Raw genomic sequence first — 19914 nt, 5'->3', positions numbered from 1 at the left:
ACTTTGTTTTATATATAAAATTTTGCAAAATAAAGATTTTAAAATATCAGGAGACCATGCAAAATGTCACATACATCTATCAGAATTTTTAAGTTTCTATCCCAAATGCAGCTACTATATCTAGAAGTACAGGCTCTGTGAGTTCCACATTTTGTTCATTTCTCATAAGAAAGAAATTTGAAGCCAAATAATGTTGCCCTAAAATAAAATACAATTACGCTCTTTCCGAGAAGCTTTAGGGCACAGATATCACATTAAATGAGAATTTCTAGATAAACTAGAAATTGACAGTTCAAGCTAAGCATTTTATTGGGGAGGGAATTCTATGGATTTTTGTTTTTCTTGTCACTCAACTAAAGTGCTACAGAAGCCTAGCAAGTATCTCTGTGTTCACCCTCTCTCCTTTGAACTTAGTTTTACCTCTTTTACCTCTTTGCTAATAGACCCACCACACATTGATCATTTTTGTTGTGTTTCTTCATAGCTGAAGGCTCGGACTCAATATATTTGACTGATTAGGCAACAAGTCTACCCTCCCACGGTTGAAGCCCCAATTATATCCCCAGTCACATCTCCCATTTTAAAATCTGAAAACCATGCCTTACAAGCCACGCTTGATTCACTGCCTTCATGCATGTAAGCTACCTATGGTCAAGGCTTAAGGAGACAGCTCAAAATCTTTGCTCAGTTTGAATTCGTCTTCCCTCATTCTCCAATTTGGGCAATTTTTCTCCTTTCATTTCTAAGTCCTATGCAACTGTTCTCCTTTATGAAGATTTTCCAGAGACTTTTTTGTTTTGTTTTGTTTTTCTCCGGTACCGGGAATCAAACCCACGACCTTGCACTTGCCAGGCAGGCGCTGTACCGGTGAGCTCAATTCCCAGAATGCTCCACTCTACCTATGCTTCCACAGGCCACTGCTTAGGGCTGTGCCAAACAATTGTTTCTTGCTGGTTTGTCCGGTAATTAGCACCTTGCAGAGTGGAAGCTCACTGGGGGAATCTTCCTTTACTGTTCATCATGCACCTTCCCACCGTCTCAGTTAACACCAGAGGACTGTAAACCGTTTACAATGCAATATGACTAAATCATATGCTACTCTAGGAAAAGATGAGGTTAATCTTGTGTTTTGCTTCATCCCCCTTATTAATAAGTAGATATGTGTAGAACTTCAAACTGTTATACTAAACTCACGTTAGCCATTTAAATCCTCTTTACAAATTACTTTTGCTTCCTAAATCAAACATTTCAATTTTAAGAGATTTTTAAAAATAGGACTTTATCAAAACTGGAAACCAATTGAAGTGGGAGAATTGTTTCTCTTAACACTTTTCCATCCATGACTGATTCTGTCTAGCATTTGAGATGATAATACTAAGATGATCCTGCTGATCACCAAAACAGACTCAAATGTATCTTCTGTCTTAGCTGGTGAATGGCGTCACACCAGAGGAAATACTCCATGGTGGTACCATTGAAATATCATTGCCCACTGAGGAGATAAACTCAATGTTGCTCAAAAGAAGCTGAAAGTTCTGATCTGAGCCTTGTCATCTTAACTTCCTCACCAGAAAAATATAGCTAATTTCCTAGGTTTATTATGAGCTATATTTGCTAGGTGGCTCAGTCTCTGTGAAGTGTTTAGTCATCTACACAGAGGTATCCCTGTCTGCTTTTTTATTATTCAAAGCTGGAAAGAATGAAAGTGTACTTTTTGTGGCTTGCTTTTTAGCTACTTGTTTGTCTTGATCCCCCACTTTGCTAGTAATTAAAAAGCCTAAGTTCTGTTTCTGCTTAGGCACAGTCATAGCCTGAGAACACAGGCATGAGGCCTAAGCCAGAATTCTCATCGCCTTACTGGGTCTCATCTCTGTATTCTACTTGAACTTCCCACTCATCATGTTTGAATATGAGTCATACATGGCCACAGTTCAGGGTAGACCTTACAGGAAAAGAGACCCAGAAGAACACTTGTCTTTGTTTTAATCTGCCTCTAATGTATTATAATGAGAGTTGATGGTCTAGTTTCCATTGTTTACATCTCAATGCTTGGATTGGGGTTAAACTTAAGAAATTAAGGGGCTGGGGATTTAGCTCAGCGGCAAAGGCGCTTGCCTGGCAAGCGCAAGGTCGTGAGTTCGGTTCCTGGTACCAGAGAAAAACCAAAAAAAAAAAAAGAAATTAAGTGGCTATTTTGTGATCTCATTTTCTGTAAATGCATTTCCCTTGGATATTTCACTAGGATAGTGGCCAGTTCAGGACAAGATTTAAAAAGTCTGGAAATTTTTCATTATTTTTCTTTCTTCCTTTATTTATTTTTTAGACAAGGTTTCACTATATAGTTCAGGCTGGCCTCGAAGTCACTCGGTAACTAACACAGGCTGCCCTCTAACTCATGGTGATCCTCCTGTTTCAGCCTCCCAGGTGCTGGGATTATAGGCGTGTACCACCGTACCTGACTGTCTTCATTTAATTATTTTCTCAATGTGAGGAAAGAGAAGTAAAAGTGAACTGTGGTAAGAAAGGGCCTGTATAGGATTCAGTGATCTTTAGTTTTGTCCTACATCTGCTTAGTTTTGTCTTTTGATAAACCAGGTAACTTCTCTGGGTTGCTTTAATTGCCTATGTAAAATAATAGTTGGACTAGATCAGCATTTCATATGTATTTCAGAACAAACAAGGACTGATTTGCCTTACATATGGTGATAACTTGCATTCTTGAATTATAGTATGATCAAGGCTTGCATGGTGCATTAAATCTAAAGTTTTCCCAGATTACTGGATATTCCATACAATATCAGGCAATACTAGGCATATTCATATTTATGAATGTATAAACAATAGATGAATGTAAAGAAAAAGTTGATTCAGATAAGAATATGAATGTGACTTGGATATCCATCTCAAGGAAAACATTTCAGACCAGCACAAAATTCTTTGACTTTAGTTAAGGACAGTCAGATTTATAGTTCTACCTTTTACATTATTGGAACTCAAATTTGAAGTTTCAATTTCAAAAACCTCTACTCTTTTTCTTCTCTCTTTGAGACAGGGTTTCGCTATGCAGTTCAGGCATGGCTTAAACTTATTGTATAACCCAAGCTGGTCTTGAACTCACAGTGATCCTCCTGCCTCAGCCTCCTGAGTGCCGGGATTATAGGTGTCCAGCACCATGCCTGGCTTCCAAACGCTCTACTTTTAAATAATATGTTATAGAACTTCTGAAGTAAAGACAGTCATTTCCAGGGGCCTAATGTGAGACTTTTGACTTTAAGTTTTCTACATTCTACACTGGCAGTGAAAAGATCATGTACTGTCTCACAGTTGTGTGAAAGCTGAGGTCTGTAAGTAACTCCATGGTGGTCCTCAAAACCCAGGTGTGAAACCAAGCCAGCACAGAGCACTAACTTTGAAAATGCTGACTTAACCAAGTTCAGAGAATAAACACTGATGACTGGCAACAAAATGATAGAAGATTAAATTACTCTAATCATAGAAATTGAAGATACCCTATTTGTATTTCATTAGGATATCAACACTCCTGCCCTGGGGCAGAGCTCTCAAGACAGTGAAAGATTCATTAATCTTTTGTTAAACATTTGTAGCCCTCTGAGAAGTTTGGTTATGTATTGTTTTTCTTGAAGAGGTTAAATAAAAGTACTATGCAATATAAGGGAAGGAAAATAAGCCACTTTGTGGAGTGTTATTTAAAACAATATTATCTTCACTGTGTCAAACAGAATTTGTCACAGATTATAAATAATTAGAAGACGTGGAAACTACGTGAGAACTTCTTACGTCCTTATATTGCTCTGAATAATTGGAACTTAGCGAACGTATTTCATAGAAAGAAAAGAAGACGCACTGACCATCATACACATGAGCAGAAACAACCTGTGCACCAGATGTAGCTTGGGATGATGCCATTTTAGCTATCAGCTCTTAGCTTCTGTAGTTAGAAAGATCACAAGAAGGATGAGAAGGCTTCACTCCTTCCATCTGCAGACATTGTACACAACGTGAGACGCAAATACTTATAACTCAGCATAAAAGATCATATTCTTATCTCAAAGGAGTATTAGCATGTATTTCAGGGACTCCATTCTTCCACTTGGGAAGAAAAAGAGAGCTTGGATATAGAATTAGCATCCAATGATTCAAACTATCTATTTTAGTGAAGGCATTATTTCTTGAGTATGTATGTGTTCAGCAAAGTTAATCAACTTTTTTCCTTACAGTCTCAAATCTTTGAATGTCATAACCAAATGGATTTTAGATAGCAAAAGTAACATTTATATTAGATGGACAAAATACTTATTGGTAGCAATATATTGGTAGCTTCTCTGTGTAACTGGGTTCCCACTCAGGAGATAGATGCTCAAATGAGCAGAAATTAACTCCATCTTATACCAAACACTTACCCATGTTCTATCATAATCCACAACCCAGCTCTAATTCCACATCTACTAACAAATGAGTCACACATAGATACTGATAATGAGGTACACATACACATTTCTTTCTCAAATCAAGAGCCTTTTCCAGAAGCTAGAATCACTAATGACATTAAGGTGTGGTAGCCAACACCAACTTGACAGCCAAAGCCCAACCTGTATTATCAGCCCTAACAGAGTCATAACTTCCCACCTTAGACATTTATTTAACCCTCAAAAAGCAAGCTATACACCCAACTATGTTTCATATAGAGAGAAAATGGCACAAAATCCCTGCCTTCCCATGGTCAGCGACTTGGATAAAGAGAAATGAACTGGCCAGTCTCTAGCCTGCTCTATGTCAAGCTCGCATATTTTAAAACTTGTACTTTGAGTATTAAACCTTTCCGACTTCTGCAGCATCTGTGTCCAGTTCAGAACTAGACCTGAGCAAGAGCACAGACTGGGAGCGACCACTTTACCTTCCGAAAAATCAATCAGTCCCAGCAAATGAAGCAGCTTCAGAGATGCACATATAATCACAACAATACCCACTGTTTGCAGTCCTTCCGACTCCCACTCGAGAGTCAACATCCTCTAAGCTCGCAGAGCATCCCAGCCTCCGGACCCCTTTTGGAGTGGAGGGAGTTAATTAGAGAATCCGAGCCACGTCTGCCTTGGAACAAAGACTTGCAAGGGGGGAAAGTGAGCAGGTCCTCTAGGATGCAGCGTGCAAAGCAGGCGGCCCCCCGGGGTGAGGACAGACCTGGGCTAAAGTCCAGCCTCTCATGCTGATCTTGGCATTTGCCTGGAGGGGCTGCCCCCAGCCACAACGCCCCAGCCCTGGACTCTGCGCTGCAGCCGGCACAGTACTTCGACTTCAGAGCTGCGAGGGAAACATCTGTAGAGCTAGAGACTTCACAGTGTCCGTGGAGAAGGGACACTCCCAGGAAACTTGCCCGGAGAGCTGGGGCGCTCCATGCGCTGACGCCGGAGGCTGGGCAGGGCTGCTGCGCGCTAGTTTGCTGCCTGGGAAGCTTGTGAATGTCCCCTTTTTACCATCGCAGCTGCTCTCTCCTCCTGAAGCCTCCTCTGGGAGACAGCTCAGCCTGCTCTCTGGATGCTAGGAAAAAAGCACTTCTAGTGGCTGGTGCTTACAGACCTTTTCAGACAGCCCTCGTGAAAGCACAGGTATAGCTGTTCTGGTGAGGGAGAAAAGTATGGGAGCAAAATGATTTAGTGACTTTGCTAGCCCAGAGCATCCTAACAATCCCTTGCCACTCGGGGGCCCTAAGGGTCCCTGTTGACCCAGCCAGAGCATTGTAGGGAGGCGGATGGAGAAAAGACTGACATATTTACAGAGAGAGGGCAGAGAAGAGCAGACATTTAAGAGCAATGTTCAGTGACTGCCCCCTGCAGGGTGGGCACTGCTGCCCACACTGTCAGGTCTAGCTCAGCCTCTCTCCCAGAGTTCCACAAACTTCCCTGATGAGTACCCCCCATGCACACACCCCCAACCTCCTCCCACACGCGGTGCTAGTTTAAAACAATCCCTTGTGCAGAGCCTACTGCCAGGGATCCTGAAGTGTGTGCTGTTATGCAAGGCATCTTGGTGACTGTTACTAACAAGGACATGTGTGGAGCGCTGGCCCCATGGACTTCATCACGTGTCCGATTCCAAACCTCTTCAAGCAGTGGAGCAGGACTGTCCTGAGAGGAACACTAGTCTACGCTAGGACCACACTGGCTCAGACACTGTAATGGTCTACTCCCACCAGGCTGATGATAGAAGATAACAGAATCAGCTGGGGCCCTTCCTTATGTAGCTGCAACTCACTATGAGACTTGGGAGTTTGAAATCCCATCTCAGTTCCCGGCAGCACATTCTGGTCTTTCTTTGCCTTTTCATCTTCTGCAATTAACGTCTCTAGACATAGTTCCTATTCTAAGAAGTCTACTACTTCATTTGAAGGAGAATTGTTGAATCAAACGTGACCATGATAACAGTGAACATTTACTGAGTATTTGCTGTGTGCTTTCCAATATTACAGTGATATAACAGTTACTTATCCTTGCAAATCTATGTGGCAGCTATTGAGATCATCTTCACTTTATAGGTGAGGAAACTGAAGCACAAAGAAGTTAACTTGTTTGCCAAGCTTTGGGGAGAGCGCTTGATAGGTAAAAGGCATTTATCCAGACAGTTATTAAGCTGGTACTAGGAACTATAAATGGTAGCTGAATGATAAAATGATAACTAATTCCCACTCTGTCTTATGGGGACTTACAACTGAATGGGAGAGTCAGGTTCCAGGTGGAATGTAAGTACCACAGCTTGTGGAATGCACACCTCTATAGGACTCAAGGTGAGCAAGTGGAGGAAGCACCATCTGCACTTGGGGATGGAAGGTGGTGGTTCTAGAGTGGAGGCTTGAGAGAGGAGGCAACCATCAGCAATGGCAGCTTTTATGATGACACGTTGAGGCACGCTGTTGTCAAACCCAGGGTCTGTAGCCTTCCATTAAATCCTGCTTCTCTTTCTTACTTGCTGAGTGACCTTGGAGAAACTGCTCCATTTTTAAGTGTCATCTTTCTCAGATTAGAAAAGGAAATGCTACAACCTCCTTAGGGTTGATGTGAGAATGAACTGAGATTGTGGAGAGCTGAACCCAGTGCTTGGGTTCCACTGCTCAGCACCTGGGCCTTGTGGGACTACGATAGATGTGCTGGCTCTGAAAGGGTCTGCAGAATCTCCTTGGGTGAAGTGACTTGCTCTTCCCTGCTCTTGTCATCTAGTTCTGATACTTTTTCCATGAAGACTTGTTAATTATCACAGCAACAGGGCTAGTCTTTTCTCCTCTGGCACCAGGAATACACTTGGGCCATCCTTTTCATCCTCATAATGGTGCTTTTCATTTTGAATGTTATATTTGTGGAACACTTCTTTGGATCTATCTGTCCAGCTATCATCTGTATGTCTATAAATTTTGTTTTCAGCTAATTTAACAAGCCAGTAAAGCTGGCTCTACTTAGTAGGTAATGGGGGAAAATATCTTAGTAACTACTTTTTGAAATTTCCACCATATTTAGGTATACAAAGTCAAAAGATCTAAAAAAAGGCAGAAATTAATTAGGTCAAGTCTCATACAACTGTCTCCCTTAATCCTACATAATGCCATATCATTGTTGAAAACAACCAAAACACAGAGAGGGTAAGTGAGTTGATCAAGGTAATAAATAGACAACTCTAAAAATCAAAAAGTGTTTTATTTGACCCCCAAATTCCTGCATTTTCTTTTATGTTCTGGCCAGAATTCAGCAAATATTTATTAGTTGATCTCCTTATTAATAGTTAGGTTAAGTTCTAAAATCACCACAACTTATTTTCAAGAATGAAATCCCTGCCATTCTTGATATTCACATAAAGACCCATACATATGGTTTTTTTTTTATTTCAGAAAAGATGTCCCTTTAGAGTAATAACATTTCAAGTTTAGTATCAGCTACATGACCTCTGGGAGCTTAGCCTTTCCATACCTACATCAGCTGATTTTCTGACTTAGTTTTCTGAGGTTTCTTGGCTTTCTAACTTGGTTTTTTGAGCTCTTTTTTGATCATTCCAGCTACAACATTTTCTGACTTTCAAGAATGCTAGGGCACTTTGACGTGTACCACCCACACTAGCCTTTTGTTACCAAAAGAATACAGTAACGTTTCCTACCCATAGTCCCTAAACCAGGTACCACACTATGTACTTTAAATGTACAAATTAGTTTAAACCCTTAATCAATATTAGGTATTATCACTAAAGAATACAAACCAAAGGACATGCGAATTAAGCTATTTTCACAAAGTCCCCTTCAGGAAGGGAGCAAGCCAGAATTTGTATGTAGGGGGTGTAGCTAAGTAGTAGAGCATTTGACTGCAGAATATGTATGCAATTCACTCTAAAAATAATAATCACTAACATCCATGGAGTAGTTATAAGTGTCAATCATGTTCTAAAATCTTGACTTTTCATAGTTCTCTAAGATCTATATACTTATATTGGCCTGGAGAAGAAAATTCAGGCTTCAAACAGCTGAGCAATTTGCCTGAGGTCATTTAGATTGCACTTGGAAGAACAGGCTTGAATATAAGAATCCCTGGTGTCTGGTCCTACACACTTCATCATTTATTTCTCCACTCTTGGGGCTCTCTGCATTATGGTGAATGACTTATTTTTAAACTGGGGCTCTGTTAAGAGGGTGTGAAAAGATAATGTTGACAGAAATTCTTAGCAAAATAAAAACTTACTCCAAGTAGGCATGTCCAAGTCAATTGGCCAGTCAGAGAAAGAGGATCAGCTGGTAGACTTATGATTTTCTTGCACCGACCCATTGTGATCCCTTACATAATTCCAAATGAGATGATTTACTGAAATGTGAAACTATTTCCTCCCTTTTTACTGTTGCTTCAGTTTGAGATTTTATGACACTTGATCTTAGCCAAAAGGCTGAGAAGCGATAGAGATTTTACCAGTTATATTCCCTGGTGTCATAGTTTATGTATTGGTGTTTCTCCAAAGCCTCATGCTCTCATAGGCAGGGCTTTGCGGATGTGATCGGATTATGAGGGCTTATAGCTGACTTGCTGTAGGAAGGCAGAGTTTGGTTGGAAGAAGGAGGTCATGGTGAGCACAACCTGGAAGTGTTTATCTCTCTTCCCCTCCTCTCCCTTTGACTCCCTCTGCCTGCACGATACGATGTCATGAGTAGCACACTTCCACCATGTGCCGTGAATCCTGTCTTTGAGGCAGCAGAATACAGACTGAAACCTCTACAAACTGTGAGCCAAAACAGACCTTTCTCTCTTAAATTGTGGGTGTGAGGTATTTTTTTCCCCAGTGATACAGTAAATAACTAAGACACCAGGCTCTTGCATATTCCTGAGACTCTTGCCACTATGTTAATACAAAAACAAGTGGAGTAAGGTGGAGAGAATTTTTGTGTCAGATACAATTTACTACCTAAGTATTGTCTCTTCAAACATATACACAGAATTGTAAAACACATCAGAACTAGTTAAGCCAAATTTAAATTTAATATTGTAGGAAGGGGATAAGAAACACCACTCCAAAATATAATGCTCTGACATAGAGATTATTTTGAACCCAAGGAACTGAGCAACAAACTCTCTACCTTCCCTTCTGCTAAAGGTGTTGCCTATCACCCTAGGGTACTTCTGCTCAATTTAGAATTGGCAAAGTGCAACTCTGCTGGCACTGATGTCACCAGATGATGCCATGTAATGCTAGATGCCAACAGTGGACACAGCCAGCTGCCATCACTGGCCAAATCTAGCTTGCACCAGCCATGGTAGGTCAACACTACCATGGGATGAAGGTAACAGTAGCCTCTGAAGTGGTGAGGGTGGGGGAGTGGCACCACCACTGCCTGTCTGGTTGCACTCATGTTGGAGTAGAGAATGGAGGTTTGATAGACAGGAAGGATGCTGCTAAATAACCAAGGAAGACACTGAAGCAAACTGTCCCAGACTACTGGGGGCAAGGCAGAGGCAAAAGGAAGGAAGGGGGAGGGGCAGATACCTGCTGGTCACGCCACACACTCCTCCAGCCAGTGCAGGCAAGAATGAGAGGCAGATGCTTCTCACCTGTCTCAAAAGCAGGACATGAACAGAGTAATTTCTCTGTGTAAACATGTTTTCTTTCTACTTTACTGGATCAGGAGAAAGAAAACCATCGTAGAAATTCAGCTGCTTCAAGTTGGGTCAAAGTAACTGACCTTACCAGATAACTTTAGATTTCATTGATTTCCTCTCTGTACTCTCCATTCCATAATTTACCACCCCTAATAGCACAACCTCTTTTCCTTTGCTTTGTACCTTCTCTCTAACTTTTCAATGGTTGTTAAAATAGTACACACATATGTCTCAAAGGGTAATTCTTTGAATTACTATTTATTGAACTCTCCCACAAACAGAGCCTGCCCAAAAAAAAAAATGTACACACACTTCAGGAAAAGAAAAAAAGTATGGTGATTTTTAACAGATGGTGTTACTCTGATAAGGGGGACCCTAGAGAATGTCATATATGGTAGAAAACCCACTACACTGTTGGACCTTAGTGAAGAAATTGAAAATGCATGTCTGGCAATCTCAAGGTTACCCAAGCAGTTTGTTGTACTAATAAGGGACTGGAAATTAATCATCTCCACTTTGAGTACCTCTTGCAATTGTATAAGCACAAGGTAACTTGTATTAATCTCATGATTTCTCAATAAATTTATTATTAAAATATTTATACAAGTTTTTCTTTTCCACCAGAGCATATACATCGTTTTTTGGAAAAACTGTATATATGTTCATTAGACACATAAATGCCTAGAAAGTCAACAAAGATGGCTTTAAATATTTTAGCTCTTCAAAATCATTGACTGGTTTAGTCCAAGGAACATCAGAATGCTATACTGAAAAGTAGCATTGAAGAAAGAAATGACGTTCTAAAAGAAAAATTCTTTTAGAACTTCTTCCAGTCAACAGGAACAAAGAAAAACAAGCTGTCAATATGGCTGACATCATCTGGAAAGTTCCACTGAAATAAGAAACCTAATCCAAGTCCTTAGGAATGGTCAGGGGAGTAGTGACTTTCCCAGGATAAGAACAAGCATACATAAATGCAGTATTCAGGACAGTGGCAGTGGTCTTCACCCGCACCTCCCCACCAGTACTGGGAACGGAATTCAGCTACATCCTTGGCTCTTTTTAATTTTCAATTTGAGACAGGGTCTTGCTACATAATTCAATTGGCCAAGCTGGACTCAAACTTCCAATTCTCCTACCTCAGCCTCCCACACTCTGCTGGGGTTACGGGGTGTGCATCAGTAAAGGTCACTTACCTATAAGGACCACAACAAGAAAGCCACAAGCGCAAAGCTCCTGTGTGACCCTTGATGTCTCTTCTAATTTTAAGACTTTCTCATGATATGACAGAAGCTCTTCACCCTTACTTGCCCTCTATTCTATCCCCAGTGACTCATCTGTCCAAAAGTATACCAAGTCCCTCTGTGCTGGAGATTCTCAGTGACATTGCAAAGACCCCTACATGTCCACTAGATGAACTTTCTCATCACACAGGACTCAGAGTATCTCACTTAGTGGCAAGGCTCAGTCTGAAGGGTTAATAAATGTGTCTTGAATAGATTTCTTTAAAATATGTATATGGATATCCATTAAGCAATTAAACATCACCACCTTCTGGTTTGAGTGCCCTATTGACTCTATAAGGTTGTTCACATTTTTAACTAGAGAACTGAAGGGAAAAATACATCCCATCCTAAGAAACTTGCAGCAGTGCCGCACTAATATATCATATAAATAGTTCTCAGGTACCTTATGATCAAAGCATGTGTAATATATAAGGTTCACATAAATAAATTAGTAGATTTGTGAGAAACTCAGGAGAAAATAACTTTTCCTAGGCTGGGTATGGTGGCCCATGCCTGTAATCCCAGCACTTGGGAGGGTGAGGCAGGAGGATCTTTGTGAGTTCAACACAAGCCTGGGCTACATAAGTGAGCTCAAGGCCAGCCTGAACTGCATAGTGAGACCTTGTGTCAAAAAGACAAAAAAAATTTGTTTTGCTATTGATTTATGCTATTTTTTTCTGCTTTCCCTTTCTTTTCATTTCTTTTTCTTTACTTGGACTTGCTGGTTGAACTGAATGGGTTCTCAAGTTAATTCTAATTCAGTCTGCAAGTTCTAGTTCTGTTCTCATCTCTTTTGATGTGGTCTCTGTATAAGTGTTTATCACATGCCACCTTACTGAGATGAATTTAGTGCATGCATTCTCCAGAAAAAGAATAAAAATGATCTTTTTCTTTATTATATGATAACTGATATTACAAAACTATTGGGCCTATGCCATCTGATAAAGTGTGCTGTGTGGATTACATAAACTAACTTATTGAACTGTTGTACAATCCCAGTGGATGCTTAGAACTATTAGTTCCATTGTATAGATGAAGATGCTGAGATTCAAATGCTTAAGTAACTTGCCGAGTCCTCAAAGCTAGACATCGAGGAGCATTACCTGACATCAAGGATCCTCACTTGAGATCCACAGCTCTTACTCTGCAGAAGAAGTATCTGTCAACATCATCATCTTTGTTTTTGCTCTTATTTATTGCAGCCTCATTGCACAAGAAGAAACAATATTTGAAATGCAAATGATTTTCAGAAAGGGAGGATGTGGCCTTAACTCCATTTTGAAGTATGTTTAATATTTAGCTCTTTCCCAGAAACAGTGTAAAATGAAATGAGATAAAGGAAGGGGTTCAAGATAGAGTGGGGAGGAAGGAAAAAATTGGAAGGAAGAAAAAGTAAAAGAAAGAAGGTGGGAGAACTGAGAGATGAGAAGAATCAGGCAATCCTCTACTCAAAGTACAGTGAGACATTTAAGGACATAAAAATGAATGGGTCCTATTTTCTGCTTATGAAACTCATAGATCATATAGATGTGTTCTAAAACAGTCTTCTAAAAGAAGACTATAAGGAAGTATAGATAGGAATTATCTCTCCTTGGATTAGTCTCATTCCTCTACTTCACCAGTGTCTCAGGTCCATACACAGGTAGAGAGAATCTTTTCACCTTAACCCTTCTCAACCATAACATTACATGGCCTTGAAATAGGAACAGGTGGTTTTAGAAAGCACAGTAAACAGCCTCTCTGGGGATACTGCATTAGCCAGGATTGGGATTCGGTCCTGCATTTTACATCTCTTCCACAGCCCTGTATAACATTTCCCTTCATTTGGACCAGGGCTCTGCTTTCAGCAGCTTGATTTGATGCTTAGGCACAGGATTCCCAGAGACTCACTCTGGTGTTCTTACAGCTGTATACTCATTTCCTGCACCACAGCAGGTCTTTAGGAAACAAACCAGCAAACTTAGACTTAAATGTTCTCTGAATCTCTAGAGACAGTGAATGATCTTCTTGATTGTACTGTGTTTTATAAAGAAGTGTAGAAACAGTGTGGAAAGAATATTTTGTACAGTTCTCAAGATTGTTCTTTTAAAATGCTTCCAAATCTTTCTGCTTATTGATATTCTGTCTCTGTCTCTCTCTGTCTCTATCTCTGTCTGCCTCTGTCTCTGTCTGTCTGTGTCTGTCTTTCTCTCTGTGTTGAGCATGTGTACACACATACACACATGTGTGCACACATGCACAAGATTTCCCTTATCTGCAGGGTTAGAATGGGTGAGGCCTGGTGAGAAGTTTCCTACGTTCCAGTCTCACAAATCTACTCATTCTTGGTCATGATGGAAAAAGCACAGAGTAGATGTGCAGAGAATGCTCACTATAATGCAGGTTGCGGGTCATGGCAGGTACTCATTTTCCAGTTGTGAGATTTCTGAAGCCATTGGCCCAGGCCTGACTGCCAGAAAGCAAAGCTAGGTCTTTGGAATATTTGCTAGATCTTTTCTATAATAATGCTGAACTAAGATGTCTTCATAATAGGATACAAACACAAAGGAATATGGATAGTGAAATATGAATATATGCAGCTGTCCAGTGATTTAAGATAGTTGAAAAACTTAGATACTGGGAATATTTCCTCAATTTCCGTTCAACAAACTTTCAGCCTTGGCCTGTGTCCTTCACCCCAGCTGGCTGCCCCCTCACTCCTCCTGCTCACCCTTCGTTCTTCTCCCCCAGAACCCTGCATTCATCGATATCTACACGGAGCACACCCACCAGGTGGTGGCGGCCAAGTATGAGCTCAGTGTGTTCTACATTGCCTCTGGAGGTAATGTGGGAGCAGACTGTGGCGCAGGTGGCACCCAGGATGAAAGCCCAGCCTGGTCCTGGCTTGGGAAAGAGGGCATGGAGGAGAAATAAGCACACTGATGTGCAACGGGCAAAGGAAGTGCAAGCCTCCAAAACGTGTCCCTTTGCAGACCTGGCCTCAGTTGTCGAAAGCGCAATATCCCCACACACTTCAGATCAGCCTGCAGAAGCCACACCTGGCTGCCAAGGGCAGTTCTGTCAGGTGAGCACATGGTGTATGTATGTATGTGTGTGTGTGTGTGTGTGTGTGTGTTTTGTGTGAATTAGAGCTGTGTTTGTGTTCCCCTTCTCTGCTGCTTCTTTCTGCAGACAGCGGTGCAGACATTGTCTGAGGACTGGCCTTTGCCCTCTCCAGCCCAGGCTTTCTGTGTGGGTTGGTAGGAAAATCCAGGCAGAGGAGGGGCCTGAGGATTACACGTGCAGAAGCTTTATTCACTCAGTTCTTTGAGGTCTGTGTGCAAACAACCAATGCCCATGTGAGGACTAAGGACAGGAACATTGCGTGGATTCCCAGAGCTCTGCACAGGGGGAAATAATTTCTGAATAAAAGAATGAACCATGGGGAGTATCCCAATTCAGATCCTGTTCGCATCCTGAAAAAATTTTCTCAACTTGCTGCCAACTTTTAGAGAGTGTAGTGCCTCAATTCAAGTTTTTAAAGCCCACAAATTCCCCAGAACCTTTATTTCATGTTATTGAGGTTGCAACTCTGGAGAGAAAGATAGTGCAGTGGTTGACTGATTATGTTAACTTCAGAAGTTTAGAAGCTTAACTAAACTTGGCTCAGCAATTCTACACCCTAGGGTGTAGAAGAGCCACCCTAGGGTGTAGAAGAGCCACCCTAGGGTGTAGAAGAGCCACCCTAGGGTGTAGAAGAGCCACCCTAGGGTGTAGAGGAGCCACCCTAGGGTGGATCATCACCCACATGATATAAAGGGAAATGAGGAAGGGCATTCCATTTGGAGGAGCTCCCGTCTTCACCTTCAGCTTGGACTTGTCTCCTAGCTTCTAGTGCAGATTGTTTGGCTTCCACTTTGGATCCTTCAGACTTCCATCACAGATTCATAGCTTCCTGGTACCATCCTCCAGGGAACTCTGCAGTGAACTCCAGACCCTGGACTGATTTCTTCGGTCTTCAGTGTACAGACACCCTCTGCACGCTTCCTCATACAACTCTTTGGCTGATCCTCGTAAGCCAATCTTGTAATTTCTTATACATTTGTATATCTTATGTTATATCTGCTTCTCTAGTAAAACCCTGACTGATACAGACTCAAAATTTTGATAGGCTGAGATTGTAGCCAATGAGAAAAGCAGCCGTCTGTGTCATAGCTAATAAGCAGTTGGAAGAAATGACCTTAACCGAAATGATGTGAACGGAAGTGACGTGAATGGAAGTGACGTACACGGAAACGCGGAGCACTGCTAAGGAAGCTTCGTAAATACCTAATCAGTTCTCTGAGCTGCCAGAGGAGTAGGAAGCAAAGATGTCAGAACGGAAAGTTCTCAACAAATACTACCCACCAGACTTCGACCCCTCAAAGATCCCCAAACTCAAGCTCCCCAAAGACCGGCAGTATGTGGTGCGGCTGATGGCCCCCTTCAACATGAGGTGTAAGACGTGCGGGGAATACATCTACAAGGGGAAGAAATTCAATGCCCGCAAGGAGACGGTACAAAACCAGGCGTACCTGGGCCTGCCCATCTTCCGCTTCTACATCCGGTGCACGCGCTGCCTGGCAGAGATCACGTTCAAGACGGACCCCGAGAACACGGACTACACCATGGAGCACGGCGCCACGCGGAACTTCCAGGCCGAGAAGCTCCTGGAAGAGGAGGAGAAGCGGGTGCAGAAGGAGCGGGAGGACGAGGAGCTGAATAACCCCATAAAGGTGCTGGAGAACCGCACGAAGGACTCGAAGCTGGAGATGGAGGTGCTGGAGAACCTGCAGGAGCTCAAGGATCTGAACCAGCGGCAGGCACATGTGGACTTCGAGGCTCTGCTGCGGCAGCACCGGCTCTCCGAGGAGGAGCTGCAGCAGCGGCAGCAGGAGGAGGACGAGCGTGAGACAGTGGCGCTCCTGGAGGAGGCTCGGAAGCAAAGACTCCTGGAGGACAAGGTAGCACCTGCCCCGCTGGCCCTGCGGCCCCAGACCACCGCCATCCTGCATGAGGCTTCAAAGGCCAAGAGGAAGGCGGAAGGCGTGGGCAGCAGGTTGCAACTCTCAGGCTTGGTGGTGCTGAAGAAGAGAAAGACAGCAGCGGAGAGTGCTGGAACCCAGCGGAGCCAGGCTCCTCCAACCTCAGGAGCCAGGGAGAGAAGAGAGGTTGCTGATCACCCCCTACAGCTACCTGGCGCCTCCTCCCTGAGCCAGCTGGGAGCCTATGGGGACAGCGAAGATAGTGACAGCAGCATTTGACCCCAGCACCCCACCCTAGCCACAGGGATCACGAAGCTGCAAGCAGGCGGGCAGGAGGCCATGACACCTCCTGCAAGTACCATGGACTCATGGACTCGATGTCCCTCCTGTTCTTGGCTCCTCCTTCTCCTAGTGTCCTGGACTGTGCCTCCCTTCCTTCTGCCTGGAAGCAATAAAAGATGCTGTCCGTTTTCTGGGTATCTACCCCGCAGAGTTCTGGCGGCCGGTGAGGCCTCCGTCTGTGCACACAGTCCTGGGTAGAGGGCTCTGTGGCACCGACGAGGGTCTGGGTTGGGGCCACAAGTGCAGCCACTGCATTCACCTGACACCGGACACAGTGACAGAGTGGCCAGGGTCACGTGGCTCCCAGCTCTGCAGGCCCCGGGGCCTTCAGGTTTGCCACATCATGGCACAGGCATCATGGAGTGTGGCAAGAGGTGGAGTGAGCAGAGGCCAGGCCTGCTTTCTCCTTTGTTTCTTTCCTTAATGATACTGGCGATTGAACTCAGGTGCTTCACCCACAGCTCCATCCCCAGCTGTATGATCTGTATCTAGATATTCCACCAAAGCCTAATGCAGTCAGGGGGTGGACTTCTACTAGAGTTTCTGATTGACTCATGGTTCAATGGGATTATGGGTGTGAGTACTACACCCACCCTGCACTGGGTGTAGCAGGGTGGGTAACCTACATACAGTATAAGGCAGGGAAAGAGGCTTGTTTGCTGCCACACCTCCCTTTTTGTTCTTGCTGCTTTTGCTGTTTTGTCCCACCATGAACTGTTGCCCTCTGCCATGTGCCACTATACCTTGGAGCCAGCTGAATATGAACTGAAACCCCCATAAATTGTGAGCTAAATAAACCATTCTCTCCTTAATTCTGGGCATCAGATATTTTATCTCAGCAACAAGAGAAAAGTAACCAAGACACCAGCATTTTATAGTGTTTGAGACTCAGTCTTGCTGAGTTGCCCAGGTTCGGCTTGACCTTGTCATCTTCCTGCCTCAGCCTCCCAGAGTCTTAGCGTGACAGATGAGTGCCACCACACCCAATTCCCTCTTATGTTTATTTCTTGTTCCTGGGTGACTTTGCTCTTCACTGTGTGTCCTTGGAGCAGCTTTGTCCTTGGCCCCAGCCCCTGTGCAGGGTTCCTAGTGGAGAGTGGGTAGAGGGACAGTCTGTGGTCTGTGGTCTGTGGTTTCTGCCTCAGCTCCCTGGGCCCTCCTGGTATCCCCCCCAACCCTCCTGCCCTTCCTTGTTGATGTTTCTAGTGCCCACAGTGCCAGATAAAGGAGCTGTCACCCTGTCTTCCTCAAAAAAAGAAATAAAAAAGACAGATTTAGTGACAGCATCAACTCTTGTACCTAAACTAATCTGACTTTAAGCCTGGCTAGTTTACTGTATCTCTAAAATGGATACTTTAATGGTAAAGATGATCAAATTCAAACTACCCAGCACTGGGCAACCGCTGATTTCAGCCTAAGTAGTTAAAATTGTCCACATGGAAAACATACTGCCTTATATCTTCTAAGTCCCGACCCATTGATTTGAGCTCAGCTGTTGCCACAACAGAACAAAGGAGCCCTTTAGATGCAGAGCATGCAGGGCTTTTCTGATGGACAAGCTTGCTAACAGTAGCCCTCATTCTGCTTTCCCTCTCTGTGGTCCATGCAACGTAGCTCTCAGCTGAGTACCCCTGAAAGAACAAGCTCTTTTCCAGTCCCTTAAGGTAACAAGAGGACTGGAGCCTCAGGCAGTAGTTTAAACCTGTAGTGGCTATTTTTAGCATAGGGATAGATTTGTGTTGGGTGCTTAATATTGTTTTTAATCTTGTGTTTTTGTAAATTCCAACTCTTGAACACCAAAATTGACTATGGAAAGAAGAGAAGTGCAAAACTGAAGAGAGACTTGGTGAAATCCCCTGATTTACAAACATTCAAGTTGCAAACTTTTAGCTATGAAGGAACCTGGCATTATGAACCTTTGTAGATGCAAACAACCATCTAAAAGCACATAAAAACAAACTCTGCTTTGCTTGAGGTTTTGGCTGTGGCCATGAATGGGGTTTTGAAGAACCTTTGCCCATAGATCATGAAGTTCACGGATTTAAGATGTGTAAGGAGTCCAAAGAGGTCTTCAACAACTTAATGACCCTTAGCTAGAAGGAGCTACAAGTCCTTGCTGTGTAACATGAGGAGATTACTAAGGCAGTCTTGATGCAATTAGACACTCATTTAGAAGATAAAAAGACAAGAGGAAGATGTAATTGAAGAATCAAAGAGATAACAACACAGGAAATGGCAAGGGGATTTTCTTGACTTGGTGAGGCACTGTTTGAGCACCGGACTCCAGTGTAGACTGACATGCAAAGGTAGCAGCAGCCATTGAGAATGCCATCCAGTGACATGGAATCATCTGAGACAAAATGGCTGGCTACTGCTCAGCCATTACTGGATCGCTTCCAAGAGGGTAGAGAGTTGAATGAATAAAAGAAATCCTGTGTCATCAACTTCAGGTGTGGGCCAAGTCCCATCTTGCCTTCCATTCTCCTGTTGGTCCTTCATGTCCACCATCTCCCACCTACCCTCCTGCCTCCTCCAGTTAGCCATGCTTATCTGTTCACTCCATGCAATCCCCTGTATGCCAGTTGTTGTACCGTACTGTATCACCACTTTAAGGCAACTAAAATGGTTTGTAGAATTTGTGTTTGGCTTTATATTTAACATTGTAACTGTGTCAGAGCTGTACTAAGACTCACTTTGTCAGACTTACAAAGGAATCTGCCTTATGTCCCCCTAGTACAGAACTCGTTCATAAGTTGGGTTCTTACCAAAGTGGAAGATCACTCCACAAGGCCTAGACAGCCATTGGAGAGGCTGCATGCAATGGGAAGGCATTATGTGTTCTGTGTGGTGAAAATGTGTGTTACACAGCAAGGGGCAGTGGCATTTGACACCAGCCACAGAAGTGTTGCTGAACTTGGTGAAACTGAAAGTTTCCTGAAGGGAAATTGAGGAAGTATTCCCAATATCTTAGTTTTTGCAACTATCTTAAATCACTGGACAGCTGCATATATGCAAACTGTACTGTGCATAGCACAACGTGGTAAACCTCTCTGATGGGGATTTTATCAAAATGGCCATATTGTCTGGAAGTAATCCTTTCCCTAGCACCGTGAGTCAGAACATTCTATATTTGTGTCTGACCTTTCAGTA

General features: G+C 43.1%; 1 protein-coding gene and 1 pseudogene across 5 annotated transcripts in view; one reads left to right on the top strand and one right to left on the bottom strand.

The window, feature by feature from the left end:
* Positions 1 to 19914, bottom strand: part of Kcnip4 (Kv channel interacting protein 4) — a 1107708-nt gene that overhangs the window by 210362 nt on the left and 877432 nt on the right. Inside the window, exon 1 of one of the 5 annotated variants that reach the window (XM_005402469.2) lies at positions 4916 to 5477. The exons of the other annotated variants lie outside the window; for them this stretch is intronic. Coding sequence (XP_005402526.1) covers positions 4916 to 5027 — 112 coding nt within the window. The 5' untranslated portion in view covers positions 5028 to 5477. Of the gene's footprint in view, positions 1 to 4915; positions 5478 to 19914 lie in introns of those variants that run through there. 5 annotated transcript variants of the gene reach the window in all.
* On the top strand, positions 15721 to 16880 carry LOC102029512 (annotated as a pseudogene).

This window comes from Chinchilla lanigera, unplaced genomic scaffold (genome assembly GCF_000276665.1).
Source record: "Chinchilla lanigera isolate Chin_1 unplaced genomic scaffold, ChiLan1.0 scaffold00079, whole genome shotgun sequence".
Taxonomy (NCBI): Eukaryota; Metazoa; Chordata; class Mammalia; order Rodentia; family Chinchillidae; genus Chinchilla; species Chinchilla lanigera.
This window is presented reverse-complemented; position numbering and strand designations above follow the sequence as displayed.